Source organism: Podarcis filfolensis (genome assembly GCF_964270895.1).
Source record: "Podarcis filfolensis genome assembly, chromosome: 1".
Classification (NCBI taxonomy): Eukaryota; Metazoa; Chordata; class Lepidosauria; order Squamata; family Lacertidae; genus Podarcis; species Podarcis filfolensis.
Window position 1 is genome coordinate 51,952,410 of NC_139604.1, and position 23,323 is coordinate 51,975,732.

The 23,323-nt window shown below is 46.5% G+C and overlaps 2 protein-coding genes across 22 annotated transcripts in view; one reads left to right on the forward strand and one right to left on the reverse strand.

Annotated features, from left to right (window-relative positions):
• On the forward strand, window positions 1–19,601 carry LOC310744305 (rac GTPase-activating protein 1-like). 8 transcript variants are annotated; one of them, XM_083575411.1, is made up of 17 exons: window positions 1–365; window positions 1,492–1,577; window positions 4,705–4,907; window positions 6,215–6,351; window positions 8,832–8,904; window positions 10,874–10,915; window positions 11,252–11,332; window positions 11,678–11,795; window positions 12,703–12,884; window positions 13,571–13,726; window positions 13,988–14,083; window positions 14,911–15,112; window positions 15,209–15,314; window positions 16,082–16,214; window positions 17,062–17,173; window positions 17,322–17,436; window positions 18,076–19,601. In XM_083575411.1, the coding sequence occupies exons 1-17, from the start codon at window positions 265–267 to the stop codon at window positions 18,128–18,130; spliced, it is 1,998 nt and encodes a 665-aa protein (XP_083431537.1). In that variant the 5' UTR covers window positions 1–264; the 3' UTR covers window positions 18,131–19,601. The 8 variants fall into 8 exon arrangements, with proteins under 8 accessions (XP_083431537.1, XP_083431536.1, XP_083431542.1 ...); XM_083575410.1 differs by having other exon boundaries at window positions 6,215–6,349; window positions 8,827–8,904; XM_083575416.1 differs by having other exon boundaries at window positions 285–391; window positions 6,215–6,349; window positions 8,827–8,904.
• PRKAG3 (protein kinase AMP-activated non-catalytic subunit gamma 3) overlaps window positions 19,509–23,323 on the reverse strand; it is a 19,936-nt gene continuing 16,121 nt past the window's right edge. For 4 of the 14 annotated variants that reach the window (XR_014539531.1, XR_014539532.1, XR_014539533.1 and 1 more), the window contains 2 exons: window positions 20,712–21,374; window positions 20,041–20,224 (listed from right to left, as the gene is read on the reverse strand). Coding sequence is in view for 7 of the 14 variants with exons in the window: in XM_083575547.1 (XP_083431673.1) it covers window positions 21,258–21,374 (117 nt within the window). In the remaining 7 variants the exon portion in view is untranslated. Of the gene's footprint in view, window positions 21,375–23,323 lie in introns of all 14 variants that reach the window. The other 10 variants (XR_014539529.1, XM_083575547.1, XM_083575549.1 and 7 more) reach the window with 3 other exon arrangements.

Below are 23,323 nucleotides of genomic sequence, written 5' to 3' on the forward strand. Positions count from 1 at the left end.
TGCCTCTGAACGTCGAAGGAAGACACACGAGTCCAACAAACCAGAAATCCCAGAAAGTGGCAAACTCCCCTGCAGAATCGCTGTGGGTAGTGATTCCAGGACCCCTGACCCAATCACACCCCTGAACAAAATGCCCAGGTACGCTGGAGATGGGGAAATGAAATCAAGGAGCCTAGTACCACCTTAAAAGAAGTAAAGCCAAAGTTTCACGGGCTGCAGGCCCCTTCCTCAGAAGCACGGCGCGATGTCTTGAGTGGCCGGGGAATGTGCACGTGGTTGGGGGCGGACGGGTATTGCCTGCAGGGAGCAGATGCCGAAAGTGCAGATGGATGGACAGCGGCCCCTCGCGAGGAGGAACGCCCTCGGTAATGCGAGCATCTTGGGCCTAAAGGTATAGGCGAAAAGGTGGCGCTCACCTGCTCCGGAATGGAGCCTCCCCCGACTTCATGAAGGTCACGGAAGCTTCGTGGCGCAACTGTTCCAAGCCGGGGGAGGTAGCGGAGGAGATGGGGTTCCGCACGTGCTCTTTCAGCCCCCTGGAGACGCGCTCGCTATTCTTAAAGTGGCGCAAAAATCTCCACCTAGAGAAACTCTCCTACGCCACGACTGCCTTTGGAGCGATGGGCTTGGGATGCTTTGCCGCTCAGGTCTGGGCGGCGGGTGAGGGAAACCCCCTCACCTGTTAAAGAGCCGGTGTACCCACATCTTTGCTAAGGACGAGGCCTAGCCACCCGCAGCCAGAGGGGGCTGAGAAGGCGCAACAACTTTGGAGGGGCCGCTGGTAGCTGAGCAGAAAAGAAAGGCTTTCCCTCGACTGAGAGCGGAGGGGGGGTTTGTTGCCGAGATCCCCGTCCCTCCTTAAAAAGAGGCCGAATTGGCTCCCGGCTTTAATCCCGGGGATGGGTGGCGCTTTCTAAGTAGGCGGGTTGCTTAAAACACGCCGCGGCTCACCCAGCGGTTCTTCGATGGCGGAGGATGCTTTGTGTGGGTGGCTGCAGTAATATGGCTTGTAGCCTCAGGTGCTGATTCACTGATGCTCTTAATTTGTTCGGCGAGCAGTCTGTGTGTTTCCATATTCGCCTGACTGGAGTCTCTATGCCCTAGTAACATGTAAGTGGGATATAAGACGTTCTCCTGCACACACCCCACCCCGCGCCTTTTCTGTATTATATATAGATTTGCTGAGGATGTTTTCTTAGAAAAAGAAAATGTAAAGTGGTTCCTAGGCCTCCTCTTCAAAGCATATCAGGCCTCATTTCTGGAAGCTGCTCTAAAAGTGCAGGGGTTGGGTGGAAGTGACATAGCAAAGACTCTCTCTGTACATGCTCAGGAGAAGCTTTTTCTTTATTAGTGTTTCGCATACACTAAAGGTGTTGGGCCCCTACGGGGCTGGGGCCTACACATACTTGGGCGTTGCCTGTTCTTCACTCCCTTAACTGGTTTTTGAAGCCCAGAGTGCCTTTGCTTCCCTCTCGACCCTTGTATCTTTAGCAGGATGAATCGCCTGTATCCGCAGCTGATGCGCCACATGGACCAGCTCTTGAGCCTCATAGAGTTCAACAGCAGCATCGAACTAGGTGGGTTGGCCAAGGTTCTCCTTCCTTTGCCTTTGACAAATCTGAACATATTGCTAATGGTGCTTGATGTGCATTAAGCAATGCACACAATGCCTTGGGGGCTGCAGCCTGACCCATCCCCTGCTTCCGTGAATCTTCAATGATTTTTGAGATGATCTTCTAATTGTAAAATACAAATTTTATCTGAAGTTCAGAAAACTTGCAAACTGCATTCTCACCCATTGCCCAGTTAAGAAGTAAGTGTAAACAGAACAACCTTTTGTTGTTCTGCCCAGTCAATGCAGAGAGACTGGGCTTGGCTGACAAGTATGTAGCTGTATTTGGATGTTAATGGCATTACAGTACTAAGCTAGCTGATATATTTAGATTGCTTGTAATTATGTTGTTACTGAACTGAATAAAAGCACCCCCCTGCTGCTCATTCTTGGGCTCACATTGCCATGACAACAGTTCCCACTTCCTTTGATTTGTGGCCTGGCTTTGTTTTGTGTTTGTGAGCATTTCTCGGTGTTATCGGTTTTGTGTTACAAAAATAGTTTGTGTGTCTATCCTGGCACTTAGCCGTGCATGGAAACAGGTTCCAGGGTTGTCTTTCTTTATATGCTGCTAGAGGGGGTGGACAATTTGAGGCCCAGAGGCGAAATGCAGCCCTTCAGGTCCCTCTGTTTTGCCCTCAGGACTATTCCTGGGCTGAATTAACTATCACCACACTCAAGTGCTTTTGCCTGCCTGGCATATGCCCTTGAACTCTGACCATGTCCCTTATTTGCCTCTGACTTCTCCCGTACAAAGGCTGGTGACAACACCTGTTCCTCCATCCTCTTATGCCTCTAACCTTGCCCACCACTAACATGCAGCCCTCGGCAGGGTACCTATGAGGGAATGTGACCCTTTTGCTGAAAAATTCTCCCCTCTGCTGCCCTACTAGGGTCCTTTGCTATCCAGTGTCCATGTAGAAAGCTACTGTAGTGCTTGAAATTAAGGTCAGCATTAGGGGTTGGCGTCATCAGATGAACAAGGGTCCTGGTGCCAGCCTCTAAAGCCCTCTTCTTCTCCTTGCTCCCTGTTTACCTGTCCCATCCAGACCCGGTCTACCCATGAGGTGGGATGAAGTTTATACCTCAGCTGGTGGAAGCACCTGAGGCAGCATCCCCGAGGGTGCATCACCCACCTCACCTGCCACCTCCATCATGAGCAAGCAGCAGTGCCAGCCTTGGCACAGTGGCAGGGCAGGGTGGTGCCTCAAGTGTCAAAATGGGACATGCAGGCCCTGATCCCATCAAATGAAGCAACCGATGACAGGGAGGAGGAGCAATATTTCTGCTTGGCTTGCCCTGCCCACTTCTTCTGGGTGGCTCTTTAGTTTGGGCTTAAAGGGCAAGTAAATGGGCAGAGGTGGCAGCAGCAAAAAGGAGGTGGACCCGTTGAGGATCCAGGAACTACCACCACCAGACATCTGAAGGTGATGCTGATTCTGAGCAGGACAAAAACAGGGTGGCAAGATTCTGGATGACTATATGGGTTTTCTCAGTTAGTGTCATCACATAATTGGGCTCAGGTCATAAGAGTTATTTGGGATTCTCCAATCCAATTCATTGTCTAGTCCAAGAAGGGGGTTAATTTCAAGCCTTTTTTTGTATTTGCTTGTGTCATTTGCTTAAATGGCTCCGCTTCAATGTATTTGGTTGGCACGCATATTTATTGTATGACAAGATAACGGCCCATAAAGGTTTTAAAAATCATGTAATCAGGAAATCTCTTTATAATGTGTGGATAATATATAAAGATCTCTTAGAAAGGAAAACACCCAGGTGGCTTTCACCAATGAAAGTAAAGGCCCAGAAAAAGTTAAATATGGAGAGTAAATGGCTGAAATATGCTGATTTATTGTTGGAAGATAATGAAGGATTTAAATTAAGACCATTTGACCAAATTAAAGATAAATTGGATGGTTGGCTACAATATTATCAGATTAATGAACTGTATAAGCTTGATAAGAAAAATGGTTTTGCAACAGAAAAATCCAAATTGGAAACGGAGTTGCTAGATACCAATGTTAAAAATCTATCTAAAATGTATAATTTATTGTTGGAATGGCATACAAAGGATGAACAAGTTAAATCTGTGATGATTGATTGGGCAAGAGATGTTGGACACAATATAATGTTGGAAGATTGGGAAAGTCTTTGGAAGAAAGGGGTTAAGTTTACTGCATGTACTGTTCTAAAACAGTGAAAATAGCATAGATGTATCATACAAATGTTAACCAATGTTGGAAATGCAAGGAAAAAGAAGGAACTTTTTACCATATGTGGTGGATGTGTCCTAAGGCAAAAGACTTCTGGGGGGAAAATTATTATGAATTGGAAAAAATGTTGAAAAATACATCTATTAAGAAACCAGAAGCCTTTCCACTTGGAATAATAGGATTGGAACTGCCCCCAAAAGATGTTAGAGTGTTTTTGTATGCCACCACAGCGACAAGACTTTTTTTGGCCAAAAATTGGAAATCGCAAGAAATACCAACAATAGATGAATGGCATATGAAGATGTTGGACTTTTTGGAGCTGGCCGACCTGACTGGAAGAATCCGGGACTAGAAAGAAGAGGAGACACAGGAAGATTGGAAGAAATTTAAAGAATATTTAGCTAAATATTGTAATATAAGATAATTAGAAGTCACTTGGAAGTAACAAATAGGCTTAGGACTAGAATAAGAATGCGTTGTAAAACATTAAGGATTAGAATACTAATAAAAGAGAAGAGGATAGTAAATGGAAGAAGTTAATTTTAATAGAAATATGACTTTGGAGAACTGTTACAAGAAATTCAGTTAGGGGAGGATTCAAGGAAGTCGGCTAACAATGTAAGGTAAATTGGATCTTGGAAGAAATAATTGCTTTTATCTTTTTCTTTTGTATCGTAATGTGTTTTCTTTTGTTCTGTGTTTTATAATGTTATTTCTTTTTATAAATTTGGAAAACTAATACTTTTTTTGAAAAAATAATAATAGAATGACTCATTGACTTAGAAAGAGTCCACTCCACACAGTTAGTTCTCTTTTCATTGCTGTTGCCTCATTGAGAACCTTTATGGATGTCACAATGCTTGTTTCTGCCCAATCTAGACTGCCTCCAGATTGCCAAATGTCTCGAGGGGATGCGCCAGCGATGCTGCCGCCTGGATTGCGACTTGCAGGGAGCAAGGGAGAAGCTGCGCCAGTCGGAGTACGAATGTTCAGTCCTGGAAGTGAAGTTGAAACACGCCCGCAACCAAGTGGAGGTGGAGATGAAGAAAAGGCATCGGGCAGAAGCTGAGCTGGAAAAGCAGGTTCTTGGAGGGGCACAGTGGAGAAAAGTAGATGGGGGGACTTTTTCTCCCCTTCTCATGTTAGAATATGAGGCCATTAAGGACAGACCATAAGGAAACTGCCTTGTACTGAGTTCTGGGTTTTGGTCCATCTAGCTTGGTATTTGTCTACATTGACTGGAAGCATCTTCTTTCCAGGGGCCAGGAGGCAATGACAGCCCTACCTGAAGATGCCAAGGATTGGACCTATCTGCATACAAAGCAGATGCTTTACCGCTGAGCTATAGCACTTCCCTACGTAGTTCTTCACAAGCTCCTAATTAAGGTGTAGCAAATTGTAGCGACAGCCACCAGTTTATATGGGTTTTAAAGATAAATGCATCATGTATAAGGCTATCAATTGCTGCCTGTCATGGTTGCTCTGTACTGCTTCCAGGATCTGTGGTAGCAGGCTTCTGCATACCAATTGGTGGGAGAACAAATAGCAAGAGGGGGCTGTCCCATCCAGAGGCCTAGGCTTTCCAGAGGCACCCTCTGAGAAACAGGATACAGGACCTTTGGTCTGATCAACAAGACTATTTAACTTGAAGGACCTGTATCCCACTGTTCATTGCCAAAAAGCACTTCCAGGGTGGGTAACAGTGAAAAGTAAAATTCATATGCCGAAAAGCAACAGCAGAAAACAAGAGCAAATAAGATTCCAACCAAATAATGATGCCCGTCGTATTATGTTCTTAGGGCGATAAAGCCTAGTAGGTGAATGGTTTGTGTTGTGTCAGAGTGATGCATGCTGCGAAGAATAATATCTAAACCTGGAGCGGGGAGGTGCTGCCACAGAACTTGGGAACTAAAGAGATGTGGCTGGAGCAAGAAGGAAGTTTTAAGCACAACCCGAATAGAAGCTAGTGTTTGGCACGATAGATGGACAAGAGACTGCTGCAACTACAGCTGTGCTGTTTCAGGTCTCATAAAAGCTGCCAGGAGCTGATGTGACTCAGTAGCTTAGACACTGAGCTATGCAGCAAGCAGGTGGAAATTTACTGTTCTCATGAAATTAAGACTGCAGAATTTTGGACTTTGGGAGCACAGAACTTGGATGTATTTAGTGCATAGTCAGTTGCAGTCCTGGACATGCATCCCAGGCAAAAACAGTTCACTTGCATTAGGTTGGCTTGGGAGAACTAGGTGCTCCCCACCCTAAGGAGGGATGTACCAGTCTGAACATAGTTACAGCTGCAAAGCGGCTGCACTTGAAGACTGCTACATTCTTCATTCCAACAGGGTCTCCATTGTTCTACTCACCCCTCACCCCTTTTCATCCCTCTCAGGAGCGCAAGCTGCAGCTTATCTATGACTACCTGATGGCTGATTCACAAATCAGTCCTTTCAATGAGGACCAGCGCTCAGCCCTGGCGGCTTTAGAAAGGCCACGTTTCAGCCACAGCACCCTGCTGCCTGGCAAGTGGTGAGTGGCAAGGGAGTACTTACGACAGCTGATATTGCAGCTTCTCTCAGGCAAGCAAATCAATCCCTGAGTCCTGTCTGGATATTTTTGTTTTTAAAAATGGGCATATGTAAATCTCTGGTTTCACACATGCCACAAATCATACAATAATTGAAATTCAATCAAACAGTTGTGTATTGTGTATACATCCTACAGCCCAAATACCATATTTTTTGCTCTATTGGACGCACCGGACCACAGGACGCACCTAGTTTTTAGAGGGGGAAATCAAGGGAAAAAATATTATCCCCCCCCCAGCCCCAAAGAGCAAGGGACAGGCTGCGTGCAGCCTGTCCGCTTCTCCCAGAGCTTCTCGGGGCTGCGGGGGAAACCTGGGTCCCCCCCCCAGCCCCAAAGAGCAAAGAAGCCAAGACAGCGAGCAGGATCCATAGCCGCGCAACCTCTCCAGCCAGAAGCTAAACCTCTCCAGCGCAGCTAAAGAAGAAGACAAGGCAGCGAGCGTGATCCATCCCGCTCACTGCCTTGGCTTCCTCTTTAGCCTTGAGCAGCATCTTTAGCCTTGCGCAACGGGATGGATCGGGCCCGCTGTCCACCGGGGCTGGACTAGATGACTCCTGGGGTTCCCTTCCCACCCTGCAATTCTATGACCTTGGAAGGTGTTGGGGGTCTCCACCACTGGAGGCTTTTAAGCAGCAGTTGGGGGACCATCTGCCTGGCGTTCTTTAGCTGTGATTCCTACATTGTGAGGGGGCTGGGCTAGATGACCCTCGGGTGGCCCTCCCAACTCTATACAGTCCTACACGTCTGCGGCAGGAGATCCACAGCCACTTCACACAATGCCCACTCCCAATTTTCATTGGAGAGACACGTGGCTTCAGTGTCTAGGTAGGTACCCCCCTACCTGCCACTCTCCCCCCACCCCACTTAAGCCGAGGGAATTCCTGCCCAGAGAAGCTCCCAGGTGAGGCAAGGGTTAAGATCTACCTCTGGTAAATGGCTTTCCCTTTTCTCTTCTTCTTCTGTGCTATTTCCTTCTTTTGTGTTTTGTTTAATCTGTTTTTATTGTATACTAAAATAAAAGCTGCCAAGTTTCCTTTTTTATAATATCCCCCCCTCCAAACTAAAACGTTAATCTAGATAAAAACACTGATCCAGAGGAAAAGAAGGCGGTGGAGAAAGGACGAAAAAAGAAAAAGAGGTAGAGATAGAGAAATTTTTTAAAAGTCTTCTTTAGCCTTGCGCAGCCTCCCGCGACTGGAGAGGCGCAAGGCTAAAGAGGAAGCCAAGGCAGCGAGCGTGATCCATCCCACTCGCTGCCCGGGCTTCCTGGAGAGGCGCGCAAGGCTAAGGAGGAAGCCCGGGCAGCGAGGGGATGGATTGCGCTCACTGCCCTGGCTTCGTCTTTAGCCTTGCGCAGCCTCCCCGCGGCTGGAGAGATTGCGCAAGGCTTTTCTAGAGGAGGGAGAAGGGACTGACTGGCGGTGTCAGTCCCTTCTCCCTCCTGGGGAAAAGCCCGCAAGAGCCGCACGAAGCTTGTGTGTTGCTCTTGGGGGCTTTTCCTGCCTGCCTCCCCCCCCCTGCATTCGCTCCATAGGACGCACAGACTTTCCCCCTTAGTTTTTAAGACGGAAAAACTGCGTCCTATGGTGCGAAAAATACGGTACATAGCAGATCAGTTTTATCTCTCAGCTTAGTTGCCTAATTCCTGCTGGTTCCAATAATGGGCAGAATCAAATTATTACTGTTTGCAGAAAGTTTCTGGTGATTCAGATGTGCAGGTAGTTGTTACCATAAGTACAATCATTCCATCTTTCTTTCTTTCTTTCTTTCTTTCTTTCTTTCTCTCTTTCTCTCTTTCTCTCTTTCTCTCTCTCTCTCTCTCTCTCTCTCACACACACACACACACACACACACACTCACACACACACACACACACATGATTTGGGGCAAAAGGCTTTCAAAATAAATACCGATATACTGGTGTGAATATCCACATTCAGAACAGGGGTGCCAACTTGAATAAAACATTGGGGGGCCCATGTAGGCATCAACCTGCATGTTTCATTCCATGACACAGTGTATACACACCATTTGCATGGCAATGCCCATCAACTATTTTATTGGGGGTGCAAAGACCCTTTGGCCCCTAGGAGTTGGCTCCTATGATTGAGAAGTAGTATAAAAAAAACCAAGTGCCAATTCTACAGGTTTGAAGGGGCCCCTTGAAATGCATACTGAAAATAACAATAATGATAGGCAACTAGTTCATATGCAAACCCACAATGCCAGAACAACACAGCAAGTGTGTTAATGTAGCTTTCCCACAATGGTATCCCCACATTAAAAAAAAACAAAAAACGATGGGTGTTTGGAGAAGATACTGGATTAGAAGAACTGAGCTATATAGCAAGAGTGGGAGAGACAGGCATGATATGAGGCTGTTATTTGTGATACAGCCCCTGTGTTACTCTTCTCTGTAGGCCGTCTGCAGTGGAAGGACTTGGCGCCTCAATCATATCTGACATCAGCTTTGATCACTCGGATGACGAAGTGGTAAGTAAGCATCCCTTCCTCCCAGGCTTGCCAGGTCAGAACTGAAAGCTCCAGGACACAGTCAGACTCTTGTGTTTACTGTTGACTGAGATCTCTGTGCTCTACAGGAGCAGAAGCCAAGGCTTCACACTTGAAATCGATGGTGCCACACGTACTACTGCAACAGGCCCTGCATGTTGGTGTATGTTTTCAGAGATACACATCAATATGAACAGAGACAGTATATGTGGAAGGGAGTTGGTTTGAAACAAAGTAACATATTTTTCCATGTATTAGACGAGGGGTTTTTTTACTTAAAAAATTATGTTAAAAATCTTGGCTCGTCTTATACATGGGTAGTGCCGAGGGAGGACGTGCGATTGGCTGCTGCCACGAGTTGGAGTTTCTCAGTGACGATAGGGCGGCCGATTGGTGGTTTTGGCGAGTTTTTTTGGCGATTGGCTGCCGCAGCAGCAATTGGGTAGCCCCGGCAATGCATGAAATTGTCAGTGTATGTGCAATTCTGGGCAGTCCCCCCCAAAAGAGCTTAACAACTCTTGGCAATCTCCCCCCATTTTCTTAATTTTGAGTCCCCAAAAATAGGGGGCGTCTTATACACGGGAGCATGTTATACACGAAAAAATACGGTACTCTTTCAGGGGGAATTATGCTTGGTCACCAAAGGGAGAAAATGCATGTGACATATTAAGAGCAACCGTTTGAAAGCACCCTTGTGGCACTTGTATGCCCAAAACAGTAAAAATTTCTGTTCTACGGGGAGAGAACCAGTTATGCAACATTTTAGTAAAATTTGGTTTGAACTAGGGAAAGCCAGCTGTGAGGAGCACCTATTGTGAAGTGCATGTATTGCAGCACCATCATACCCTCCCCCTTCTCCCCAGATTTCCAGAGTAGTCTTGCAACTATTCTAGCAACAACAAGGGAAAGCAAAATAGCTTTGCCGTTTTTAAAAAGACTAAACGATGTGAGGAGGAGCAGGACTAAACCAGCCTTTGACGTAACTGGTGCGTATTTGTGTAAAGCAAGTTGTCAACACCCTTCATAGGTTCAAACATTTATTTGCTGTTTTGGGGTGAGAAATGGGCACCTTGTTCTAATGAAAGCACAGATTATTTGGAGACCAGATACCGTGACAGGTGTAATGTAGTTGAATTGTTTATTTGCGTATTTATTATTGCATTAATACCTCGCTCTTCCTCCCCAGGTCAACAAACAGATACACAACTTTAAAATTAAGCAAAAACATTCTAAAACGGTTAAAAACATATGAACACAGCTTCAGTTCAAAACATTCTTCCATCCAATGGTCGTGGGGTTGCCAGGAACTATTCCTCATCCCCCAAATGCCTGGATAAACAGGGATGTTTACAAATTCCTCTGTAAAGTTAATTATGATGGAGGCAGGCACACCTCCTAATGCAGATTGCAGGCAACTCTGTACTTATTACTTGATGGTAAAAAAACAACAACACTCAAAATACTTTACATAAAGAATAAAGTAAAAACAATTACAACTTTTTTAAAAAATGAAATAAAACCAGCAACAAACTAAAAGCACACCAGCAATCTACTTGACTATAGCCAGAATGCCAGGGTTTAGGGTAGCTTCTTGCAGAAAACAAGAATATGGAACCTTAGTAAGAAACATGTGTGTTGTTGATGAATACAAGTAGACAGATTCTTATAGCTATTGAAACACATGTGCATACTGTGAATGCTGAAGAGGCTTCTGGGATGTAGATACAATCTGATACAGGTGGCTATATGCAGAAGCTTTTAAAAGGATGCATATGTATGTATGTATGTATGTATGTATGTATGTATGTATGTATACACACAGTTCAAAACTTGAGATGGGAAGAAGTGGCAAGATGTGCTCAAGCTCAGGGTGGGCCTTCATTTTAGTAGCCCATGAGCTACAAATGTGTCTACATCCTTTCTCATGCTTTCCTTTTCTGTTTTCTTCTAGGATTTGGAAGTGATAAAATCCCTCAAAGGCAGAGACAAAGGGGTAAGTGAAGGTGGTGCTGGGAAGCATCCTGTCCTTCAGCTGCCACATATTCCAGAACTGAAGCACCCATCCTATATTAGTCCTGTGTGCCTGCCTCAAACATCTGTTTCATCAGAGACCACAACTGGACAGAAGGAGATAAATCTTCCTTACGCATATGCAATTCTAATTACACATTCAAATATTTGAAAACGTCTTCGTCTGTATCCCACCATTTACTTTGCTCTGTCTTGTTGATAGTCTGAAAAATGGCAAGCAATTTGTGCTGAGCTTCTCTCACCTGGAATTACGTGGATCTGTCTTCCTGTTGCTCTCACACCTGTTTCTCTCTTCCAGTGCTCCTCCCTCGTGCCCCTGATTCAGCCAGTGGCAACAACCAAATCTGCACAAACATCTGTGGCACCTCCGCCTCCTAGTGTAAGTACCTGGCGATGCCCTCGTGTGTATCTCTGTGCGAGGGAAGACCCAGCCTGCAACCTTTGACACCATTGAAAAATCAGCTCTGATAATAAATGGCTCTGATAAAAAGATATTGCAATGTGGTAGATTGCACAGCAGGGTATGTGTTATACGTGGCATGATCAAACAGGGCAATGAAGCTTCAAGTAAAACAGGGGGTTTCCCTTACGTTCTGCAAGCTCTTAGGGTTAAGATTCCTTTGAACGTGTGTGTGTGTGTGAATAATCCTGCATCCTTCATTTAAAGGGGTTTGATCAAGACTGTCATTCATCATTCTCTGCCCCTCCCCTCCAATCTTGCCAGGCCAATAAGATGTCTGTGGCGACTCTGAGATCCGGAGCCACTGCCCACGTTTTGCCCCCTATTCCTGTGGTGCCCCGTCGCCGATCCCAGCAGAGACGTTGCCTGTCCACACGCTCAGGTGCCTCTTCCCTCCTTCTTTTTTGGGTGTGGCCTGGCCTGTTCTGAAGGTGGGCAGACATGGTTAGGTAATGAGTGTTGACAGAAGGTTTAGCAGTAGAACTAGAGAATATGCTGCAGTAAGCTTTTCCATTTCCAAAATGGAAAATAGGCTGTTCCCAGAATGCTGTAAAGGGAGTTGGGGACAGTGAAGGGACAAAAGATCCTGTTCTGCTTGGGCTCCTCATTGCTATCCCGTTTTCCTTAGTTGTAAGTGGGGATGGGGAATCTACTCAGTACATGCTCAGGGTACTTATGCCTTTCCTTTGAAGAAAGGGTGTGCAGTCCAAACAGATTAGGAGGTGGTGCTGGTTTAGAGGAGGAGGAGGAAGTGTAGAACCACAAAACCACGAGCCATGTTATGTGCAGGAGACTGGCAGGCAGACCCTGAGTGTGTCCAAATGGTTTAATAGTGATCTCAGATGTGTAGGTTTGTATTCATAGGAGCTAAAATAGCAAGAATGGCTTTATGAGGAGCAGGGAGATATTTGGCTTGTCTCCCCCTCCTTTAAAGATGGGGTCTGGTTTGCAAACTTTTGAGTCCATTCTCCCACCTGTCTGTCCTCTGGACAGTTGACCGCCACCATGCTCCCAAGCCCAGGACCACTGGAGGGGATTGAGCAAGTTGTCTGCCCCACCTTAGCCCAGGTTCCTGGCCAACTCCGTCCACACAGAGCAGTCACACTGAGCTCTGGATTGTGGGCTTCTGCACCCCCAGGGCGTCATACTCCAAATGGGAGCCTGCAGATGGAAGTAGGCAGACCAGTGCTAAGATCCAACAATGCCTTCTGGGAGGTGGCAGCTTGAACGCTGGACGAAAGTGTCCATGCCTTTAAATGTGTCTCTGATGTGTGGTCTTCTCTCCACAGACGTCACTTCCTTCTGGGGCAGCAGTGAGGGGTCAGGCAGAAGTACCGGTAATAGCCAGGCTGAGAGTGACACCATTGGCACGAAGATTAGGACTGAGTTGAGGGGTGTTCAGGACCCCTTTTCTCCTTCTCCCACACAGGGAACACCACCCCTCCAAGAGCACCACTTTACTTCCAAGACGGTGAGAAAAGAGGAACAGGGCTGCCTCTCAGCAACGACCTGAGCTGGAGTGCTTATCTGCTGGGATGCTTTCAAGTGCTCTTAATGATAGGTTGACTGGGTTCTCCTAAACCAACCATCTGCATTTGTTTCCAATTTTGTGCAAGTCTCATAACTTCCTGTTAAAATCTTGTAACACTGCATACCACAAAAGTTCTGCTTCTGTCTTGCCCAAGAGCGCTCACCCTGGTGGCAATCATGCAATAACATTTTGAAAGCATCTCAGGATAGCTGATAAAGTGGAATGATGTGTGGGTTCTCCAGTACAAATCCACCACTAAGGAACTAAGGATCATGCCAGTAACATGTTGTGGAATATACCTACAAAAAAAAGCTCCATGAAGAAGAGATCGGGGTGGGGGGCAGGCAGGGGCAGCACCAGAGGCTGTGCCACTTGGACTCTCCCCTCCCCACCTACCCCTGGGCCAACTATGCTTTTTGTATCATTTATTTGATGTTTTAAAACTGTCAACCGCTTTGGCAGAAAGGCAGTGTATAAATGCAATAAATAAATCCAAGAGCTCCATTGGACAAATTCAAGCTAGAGGGATATTGTACAAAGGGGCAAGCTATGGGAAGCCTGTGGTCTTTTTCCTCTTGATCTCTGCTGTGCTCATCTAATGCTCTTCCCTCTTCCCTGGCTACAAGATGATCAGCCTGGAGTCGTGTGCGGTTTGCAAATCCCGCCTGCGCTTTGGGAAGATGGCCCTGAAATGTCGGCCCTGCCAGCTTGTAGTGCATCCTGAGTGCAAAGAACGCAGCCCATCCGTGTGCAGGCCGACTGCCTCCCCCAGAGCGAGAGAGGTGAGGACGCTTCCCTGGGATGGGAGCTCATGGGGCTTTTATTGCAGTGCTGCCGGCTTTGCCGGGGGCAAGAGCAATTCGGGAGGCTGGTGTGACTTGTGTGTGGCAGGTATGGCTGAGCTGTTTCCCCCCAATCCACATTGATGGCTACTAGCCATGATCAATGGCTACGAGCCACAATGCCTGTGTTCTTCCTCCACTGTCAGACAGTATACCCCCGACTACCAGCTGCCTCTTCTAAGGTTCCCCGTGTCTTCTCAGGGCATTCTGGCAGATTTTGCACCCTCCACCCCACCTCTGGTGCCCCCACTAGTCATCCAGTGTGTGAATCAAGTGGAAAGGCGTGGCCTGAAGGAGGTAAGTGCGTTGGGGGGGGCAGCAGTGGGGCTCTGAAAGGCTGGTTGAGCTGCTGATGGTTTACTCTTAACTGTCATCAACCTGGATTTCCACATCTAATTCTGTCACTGCACAACTTCTGTGATATTTTTCTTTTTGCCCTACTTCCCCTATGCTAGCTGTTGGGTTAGAGGTGTTGCATTTAGTTCACTTGCTTCTCCTGACTTCTGAGCTTCTTTTCCTTTTTCATCTTGGCTGGTGGTTTGGTTTTCTAATGCATTTTTAATATTTGTATATTTCTGTTCACTGGCTACTTTTTCTTCCCCAAATTCCTCTCAGCCTCTTTAGGCTCTTGATAATCTTACTTCTGATCTCTGCTGCTGCTGCTGTTCTCCTTATCTGTCCCCTCGTTCTTTGCATTCTGCATGCTCTGAGCTTTCTCATTGGACATCCTGTGTTGGTGTTGCCTGCTCTGACCTTCTCCCTAGGCCTGGAACTCTCTGCCTCTGCTACCCTCCTTACTGGTGGTGGGAGATGGGCTTGCATACCCAGTGCCTGTTTTTATCCAGCCACAGGAGTTAATTATATAATTCCAGGCCCAATCCAAGGCCCTGTCTTTCACATTTCAAGTCCTAAAGTATCCATGAGGGTGTGGCATAACACAAAATGGCCGTGGCATCTTTAAAAAGCAGAAAGAGGCAAGGCCACAAAATGGTGCTGGCAGATGCTTCTGACTAGTGGTAATGATTCCAGGCTTGAAGTGCCAGCTGGGACTGTACCTTAGTGGCCGTTACAAGCTTTTGTGTGTGCATCTGTTCCTCTTGTCTTTTGCTCCTCGTGATCTGCAGGCTGGGCTATACAGAGTGCCAGGTTCAGAGCACCTCATTCGAGAATGGAAGCGCAAGCTGCTTTATGCCCGAGGAGCACTTCCCTCACTGGACCAGGTGGCTGATGTCAATGTGATCTGTGGGGTTCTCAAGGACTTTCTGAGGAGCCTGAAGGAACCTCTAGTGACCTTTGCCCTGCACCCTGCCTTCCTGCGTGCTTCAGGTAAGTTTGGACAAGGCTGTAGGTGGAAAGTGCCTTTTCTGGAGTGGTAGTAATGAGACCCCCCCAACCTCATAGCACTATTTTCTTCCCACCCAGAAATTCCAGATGAAGCTGCTCGCCAGACTGCACTCTGCCATGTTGTGATGAAGTTGCCCCTGGCCAATAGGGACACTCTGGCTTTTCTGGTGCTGCATCTCCATAGGTAAGCTGGTGAGGGCAGATTTTAGGCTTGAAGGGATACCTGGGACTCTAAAATGTGCAAAACTTTCCCTCAACTTGGTGGAGATTTCTGCCTTGGCAAAAGGTGACACTGCATGTTCAAGCCATGTATTTTCCTTTGAAACAACATAATACTGTTTCTGCATGTTAGGAGTGTTGTGAATTTGCTTCCCCATTTGTAAAGGCAGAGGCCTTTACATTTCATTTCATAAAGGTCTTCCTTTTCTTAATTTTCTTACTCTGTACAAGGGCAAGCAGATAAGTATCTGACAATTGTTCCATCATCAATCCTTGTTGAAAGTGCTGGCTGCACCACTTGCTACTGTGGGTATTTTCCTGTCTTGCACAATAGGTTTGAACACCACTCTTTTCTGTTCATTGATTGGATCCACAGTAACTGTTCAGAAACCTGTTTTGGGGCACTTATTTGCTACATCAGATAATGCACTTCTCACTTAAAAGAAACAAACATAATGGATATCTGTTGCATCAAACGGTGTCAGGAATACATTTTCTGCTAATGAGGGGTTTTGTCTAATCTTGTCCCCTGCAATTGTCTTGTGGGCTTGGTTGCTTCACCCATTGTGTGGCCTGTGTGAACCATGGTTTCTGACCCCGCTCTGATGCCCACCATCCATGTTATGGACACCCTGAATGTTATGGATATAGCTGGGCTTTGTACCTTTGGGTTAGAGGATTCTGCTTTGGCCTTTGGCCTTTGACTCCATGGATCCATCTCTCTATCCTTAGGGTCATGCAGAGCCCTCAGTGTCGAATGGACCGGCACAACCTAGCACGTATCTTTGGACCGACTCTAGTTGGGCACGGTACTCCTAGCCCTTCCCCACGGATCATCATGGAAGACACACCACGTCAATGCCTGGTAACAGATGTAACCTGTATTTGTTACTTGTGTGCAGTATTTAATTTTTTTCTGACCCTCTGTGGGACTGCAGGAAAGACTGCACAATGCTCAGACTGTACATCAAGCAAAATCCTGATGTAGTTTGGAACTGAGGATTGATTATTTTTGTTGCACCAGGGTAGCTCTTGTGAACTCAGTGGAATGTGGGGAGGTACCCTGATCTTGGAGAAATGCTTCTGCTAATTGTGACAAAGGCAGGAACAAAGTCCTGACTGTGGGAAATCCTGCTTACTTCTGAGACTTTGCCAAGCATTTTAAACAGATTTTTAATATTATATTTTTGTCTTACGGGCTAGAAACTTGCTTTTTTATATTAAAAGGTGGGGGGAGCTGAGATTCCCAGAAACGCTAATTTTAGCCCAGTGCAAAATTCAGCAAGTGAGCCCTTGCTATGTGCCATGGCTTCCTTATTCCATAAAATTTCATAAGAGCATAAAAGCTGCAGTGAGAAATTCAAAAGTCAAGGTAACAAATGGGGTGTAACTGACTGCCGCTTAATCAGTGCTCTTGCATCTCAAGTAGTAGAGTTCAGAGAATTATTCTGAATGCTTTGTTTCAAATATTAGCTTGTGAGAGTGCCAGCTTTCACTGTTCCTCCAAGCTTGCGTTTTTGCAAGCTCTCATCTCTACCACATTGTCAATAAATTTATGATGAGAACTGAATCCATGTGAAAACAATGGGCAGATAGACACTTCTGTGGAACATAAGCTAGAACCAGCTAATGAAGGCCCGGTGGGGCAGATAGGGAAGAATTTCCATGATTAGGCGGCAGACAAAAGCTAACATGATTCCATTCCCCCGCAGGTGGTTAGCAATCTCTTAGCACTGCCTCTTTCGTTCTGGAGACATTTTGTGGGAGAAGAGCAGGAGAACCTGGTGCCTTTGGTGCAAAAGCCCAGCATCGTGAATGAGCAAGGTGAACTGAAGTGTGGGTGGCTTGGGGAGGAAGAAATATAAGAGCCCCATCCTTACTCAGTTTTGGTGATCCTCCGAAGGACAGGGTGGTGGTGGTGGTGGTGGTGGGGAGCTAGACCTAATACTTCCCTCCAACCTTCCACCCACAGACCAGATCTTCTTTCCTCTGACTCCCCCTGAAGTCAGCACCATCCATATGAGCCCAGGAGGTGGCTGTCTCCCTAATAAGCTATGGGACTGCATTGGGACCACCTTCCCACCCTCGTAAGTGAGCTGGCACAGCTGCCTGGGGTGCATTTTGTGGGGTTGCAGGGGAAGGGGACCTGTGAGCTGAATGCAGCCATCAAGGCCTCCTTGTCGGGTCTCCCTGGACTTTCCCCTCACAGATACTGCTCCACTCCCTGCTTTTGCCTAACTGGAATGTGCTGTTAAACTATGATGGTGCTCTGCTTGTCTGGATGGAGAAGTAGCGAGTGTCTGTTTGGGTGTGTGAGAGAGAACTTCTGGTTTTCGTATGGCTGGAACATAGTCCAAAGATAGTCAATGATAAGTCACACCGGCTGCTCTGACCACTTTTGCTTCCGGCCCTGCTCACCACTAGTTTGCCACACCAGGAAGGTCGCCTGTGAGGGAAGGCTTTCTTCCGGCTGAAGAAGATTCCCCAACCCTGCTGCTACTGAGTGCTGCTACCATCCTTGGATAAGGACTGGGTTTGTTTGGGAAGGGTTATCAAACTCTTGTTGCCACAGCTGTCCATGTGCCCATGCCCCTGAGGTGTGGAGGCTCCTACATGTTGTGGGGGTTCTCTGACCTTCCTTTCACCTGCCCAGAGGGGCTGCTGCCAAGGGGGCTGCCATAGATGTCCACTCTGGGGTCTCCCTCTCCTGTTTTGTCTTCTGCCAGGAATGCCTCCCGCACCAAGAAGACGGGCAAATTCTTCCCACTTCCAGTATCATGAAGCAACTCTGATGCACCAGCGTTGCCTTGGCTTCCTCCCAGCAACCCTCTTCCTTGCCGCCTCCAGATTCCAGGCCTGTGTCCTCACATTTCAAAGGGAGATGCTATGTGCCTTATCTCTTAATGGTGGCTGACAATCGTTTCTCCAACCTACATGATCAGGAACAGAGGAGATCTTACCCCTCCCCTTTCATACTGTTGGGTCTTGCTTTGTGGACTTCTGAGTTTGCTGAAAACTCGAGGCATGTTCTTGAGCCATCTGTTTCCTCTGTTATGATGGACTCTGGGGCAGTGAAAACTGGGTTCAGCTTACCTTGTGTGCATACCTTTTCTGCCTTTCCCCCCATGTCCATTACCAGTTATACTTGAATGGCAGAGTTGCTGTCATGTAGTGGATGGGGAAAGTCATTTCCTGGAGCAGTTCATTAGTGGTATCATTCTGATAAAAAACCAAACATGGCACATTGGGAGGTTTTTCTAGCAATAGAATCCTCATCACCTCTTGATGCTCTTGATGCTGTCCCTGGTCCTCGTTAGAGCACTTGCATGTTTACAGAGGGCAGCTTCCTCAAAAACTGGAGTGGCTAAACACGAAGTGGTGGTATTTACTAGCACATGAGGTTGGTTTTACTATTCCCCCCCCTTCACAGTTTCTGTAACTCCTGTGCCTACTCGATTTGGGGTTTGTGGGGGTGTCAGCTGTGCTGGCGCACCACCCAATCAATCCCTTCTGCCCAGAATCATCCTAGAAGTAGTACCTCTGACCCAGCTTGGCCACATGTCAGCCCTGAGTGAGGCCATTTACTGTTAACGCGTGTGCCTTAATCACCAATGGAACTTAATTGATGCTGAACTTAAGGAGGCAAGACTTCTTAGCTCTGTACTTTTGCATTACCCTGTATCAATCAGTTATGAAAACGTCGTAAGAGTCTCCTGAGGCTAAAATGTCCACATATCCTTCTGGAGTGAATAGTATCAAAGAAGGATGGGAGATGAAAGACTGTCCAGAGCAATGCCTTGGTTTTGTTTCAGTTACTCCTGCCCAATCCCTTCACTTTCTCTGCTCGTTTCAGCAGTGCTCTAAACTTATGTATTTTGCTGAGGGAATTTTGGGTTCTTGCCACCTGAAAGATTCTATGGCTCTTAACAAATTATTTCCCCTTTGAGTGGAAGGAGCTGTAGCATGAACTTCTTTTCCAATGTGTGAGTCAACCTTACTCCAATGGCTGGGAACTGTGGTTCTAAATACTCAGTGAGGTCCCTCTAATGGGTGCTGAGTGCCTTAAAGGCATGGTCAACAGCGGGGAATTGGGTGTGGATGAGGATGCTCTCAAAGGGTGTTTTGAATTTTCGGGTCCCCATTAAAATTCCATTGTGGATTTTTCTTTCATAAATATATTTGAAAAGACTTGAACAAGAAGATCCTAATAGCCTAATAATAAAGACACTGTTATCAATCTATCATAATAAAACTATAATATCAGCATGTGACAGCCTTGCTATTTATCATTCAAAGAAGTCCACCCTCTTCCTTTCTCCTACCTTTAAATGTGCCCTTGCTAGTTTCTTTTTTTCTTCCTGGAGCAGCGAGCAGCAAATCTGGTGCCCTTCAGATGTTCTGGACCACAGTTACAACCACCGGCCATGCTGGGTGGAGCTGATGACAGCTTTAATCCAAAACATCTGCAGAGCCCCCTATTGGCTGCCCCCTATCCTGGAGATGCATTGCTCCTCCTGTGAAACGTAATAGCATCACCAACTGGCCACTGAACATGTGGCCTCCAGTGGATACAAGATGGGTGGGATGCAAGATGGGTGTTGAAAGAAAAGGTGTAACTATCCCCAGGAACTTTCTGCTTCCCTGGAATATCCAAGTACCTTATGCATACATACACACAAAGGTAGTCATGCTTGTTTGCATATAGTCTGTGTCTTAATATGAAAGTTTATTTCAAAGAACATGAACACAACAACAAGAAGAGAAACTGCATGCTTTCCTGTAGTGAGACCCTCCCCACTAAGTCTGCTGGGAAAATGCTACCTACCTCCTAGCAAATCCTTCTGTTGCTGCTCGGGGAACTCAATACAGTGGTACCTCGGGTTACATACGCTTCAGGTTACAGGCGCTTCAGGTTAAAGACTCCACTAACCCAGAAATAGTACCTCGGGTTAAGAACTTTGCTTCAGGATGAGAACAGAAATCACGGCGCCGCAGCACGGCAGCAACGGGAGGCCCCATTAGCTAAAGTGGTGCTTCAGGTTAAGAACAGTTTCAGGTTAAGAATGGACCTTTGGAACGAATTAAGTACTTAACCTGAGGTACCACTGTAGTCAAAAGCCTTGGTTTTTACTGTAGGCTGAAGAGGAAAGATGGCAAGTTGCTTGTTGTCAGCTATAGGAAAATGGTGGACTGAGCTAGGTTTTTTCTAAAGTTGACAGAAAGTGACCCCATAGTGTTCTGTAATAGTATAAAATACATTTGAAAGCATTTCCATGAATTTCAGAACTCCCCGTTCCCTCTTAAATTATTTTTCTTCAGCTTAGGTCACGTCAGCTTCACACCTTGTTGCTGGTTCAGGTACAATGAAAAATCACAACAATAAAAATAATGCAATAGCCTGCTAAGTGCTTAGTCCTGTGTTGGAAGCAACCTGCCTTTTCTCCAAAGCAGCAGGGTCTAATGCGGAAATCCTTTCTCTGTTGAAGTCATGGAGCCAAACCACTGCGATCGTAGTCTGCCTTCCTCTTGTGAGTGACATGGGCCTTCTTGAGTGTCCGTATGTCTGGAGCAGTAGCAGTCACCTCAGTTCAGTCAAAAGCATCTGCTAGAGGCCTTGAAGCAGGATGGATTTTTGTGCATGATAACATGTCCTACAGTCAGCAGGGGATAGAAAAAGGAGACAAGCAACAGGTGCAAATGTTCAACCAGGGCCAGCTTTCTCTCCATCTGTAGCATGGCTGCTTCTATAACACTCTAGCAGATTTCAGCGGTTGAAAAATCTATTTACAGTTCTGCAGTTCAGATCCTCCTTTCTTATTGCTTCTCTCACCTCTTTCTGCATCATAGGAGGAACACGCAGCCAAAGCACCAATGTTGCCTGTTAGGAAGAAATCTCTCTCTCTCTCTTTCATGGGCTGGAAAGCCCCACCTTACCCTCATGTGTCACAGATGCCCTGGAGGTAACCCAAAGTGCTGGGTAGCAAGTGTGGCCTTGAATGGCATCAGATTGAATACCGGTCGATGCCTGTAGAAGGGAATGAAGAAAGTTAATACCATAGTGGGAGAAGGATCCTGCCTATGCTTCTCCCTCTTTGTTGTCTGATGGGCGTGACTCGGTTGGGAAGCAGCTGTTTCCTTCCATGAACTACATATCCCAGAGGATAAGTCCTGTTCCCCAAGCTGGCCTGCTGGGAAGAATCGCTGCAGTCATAGACACAGGCCAGGCTGTGCCTCCTATAACAAACTCCTGGCCTAGAGAACATGCAGAAGCCTCATTGGATGCAGTGGCCTCCTCACTAAGAAGAAATATTCCCAAATGGGGTGATCAGTAAAGTTTCTAAAAGTTCAAAACCTCTTGCTTACAGTTAGAGGCTTTTGATGATCAGAGGCTAGTTGGTGCCTGAAATGCACCTCCTCTTTTCATGCTGCTTTTTATCATGTTAGCTGGTGGTCTCTCTTCTCCAGCCCAGCCCTTACGGTTCTTGGGTAGTCCCGTGGTTGCAATTACCAGAGAGGGGTGTTCTGCTTAAAAGCAGTTGCATTGCTCAAGCTGAGCAAGTTTGGCCCTGAAAGCCATATACAGGGGGAGACTGCCTGAGAATCCTTGGGAAGCTGCTCTGAGCTTTAGTGTTTTAGCCACTGGTGTTACATGCCCAAGCTTATTAAATTTCTTGTGCTCCATCATAAACTAGATAATCAGGAGCCAAAACCAGTCGGTTGAGTGGCAATCCTAAAAGTAACTCAGCCAGAAGTTAGGTGCAGATCGAACTTACTTGCAGTTTCTTAGCTGCCTTTCAAGCATTGTACTGGGAGTGGGGGGTTCTGCAGCAAAAAAATGGCTTAGGATTTTGGCTAAGCAACTCTATCCCACTAATTTATTCTGCAGTGAATTATACTTGAGGCAACTTGCATTTCCTTATATCAGGCCCAGGAAATGTGTGGCCCTCCTAGATGTCCTACACCACCTCCCATCATCCCATACTGTTCCCCATGCTGGCTGAGGGCTGATCTGATTTGGAAAGTCCAACAACATCATGAGGACTGCACGGGTAAGCCACCCCCTCTATGGCATGGTGGCTACAGGCGCTGACCAAAGAGATGCTACCCTACACAGACCACGGACAGATCCACTCCAGCTTGCGTACAAACATGTAGGAGCACAGATGCAGCCGTACACACAGCTAGTTGCGGGAAGGTGGCAACACAGTGAACCAGAGAGCCCATGGCATCAGGCAAGAACAAGGGAGATCATTCAGACTCAAGCCCAGTGGAACAAGGCAACAAGAAGCCGTAGGTGGTGGCAGCCTGTGTACCTGTGGCCAGAGCCTCTCCTGGGAGCCACATCAGCCAGAATTGTGTGCTTTTGGGGGGAATTGAGTGGTAAACGCAAGAGGAAATAATAATGTGGTTGCTATAACAACTAATGGGTAGTCTAGGTTGTGCACCAGCCACGCAAGGCATGAGGCTGATCTACCCCCCCACCCTTTATAGCTTATGTCAAGATGGGAGGAGAAAGTTCCTTAGCTCTTTTTTCTAGCTGCTGTGCTCATCCATCACTGAGATGCTCCTATGCAGGTGGAAGAGTGAGAGAAAGCTGACGACGCCCCCCAAAACTTGTAGATAATGTAATAAAAGTAGCAGAAGCTGGATCCTGCAATAGTAAACTACTATACTGTCCCTGCCCCCACAATGGTAAGGGAAGCTTTGTTGCAAGGGAGATTTAAATTAGAGAGATTAAATATTAATTTAAATAAAATTAACTGGGAATAAAAAGAATGGAAGTAAGAGAAGAAGCGAACGTAAAGGGAACAAAGAGAAGGGATTAAAGAAGCAGGCTGTTTCTGGCAGGGGAAAGTAGGATACAAGTTAAGTGTGAAAGGAGATGGGGAGAAGAAATGAGAGATTATGAAAAATACTTTTTTGAATGGCATGTGTGTGTGTGTGTGTGTGTGTGTGTGTGTTTTTGGGGAAAGA

What these genes read in the sequence shown, in the direction of transcription:
- LOC310744305 (XM_083575410.1), top strand. Translation starts at nt 265, where the DNA reads ATGTGCACGTGGTTGGGGGCGGACGGGTATTGCCTGCAGGGAGCAGAT. An exon ending in CAACAGCAGCATCGAACTAG is followed by an intron (nt 1,578 to 4,704) that starts GTGGGTTGGCCA and finishes TGCCCAATCTAG; the next exon opens with ACTGCCTCCAGATTGCCAAA. An exon ending in AAGCTGAGCTGGAAAAGCAG is followed by an intron (nt 4,908 to 6,214) that starts GTTCTTGGAGGG and finishes CATCCCTCTCAG; the next exon opens with GAGCGCAAGCTGCAGCTTAT.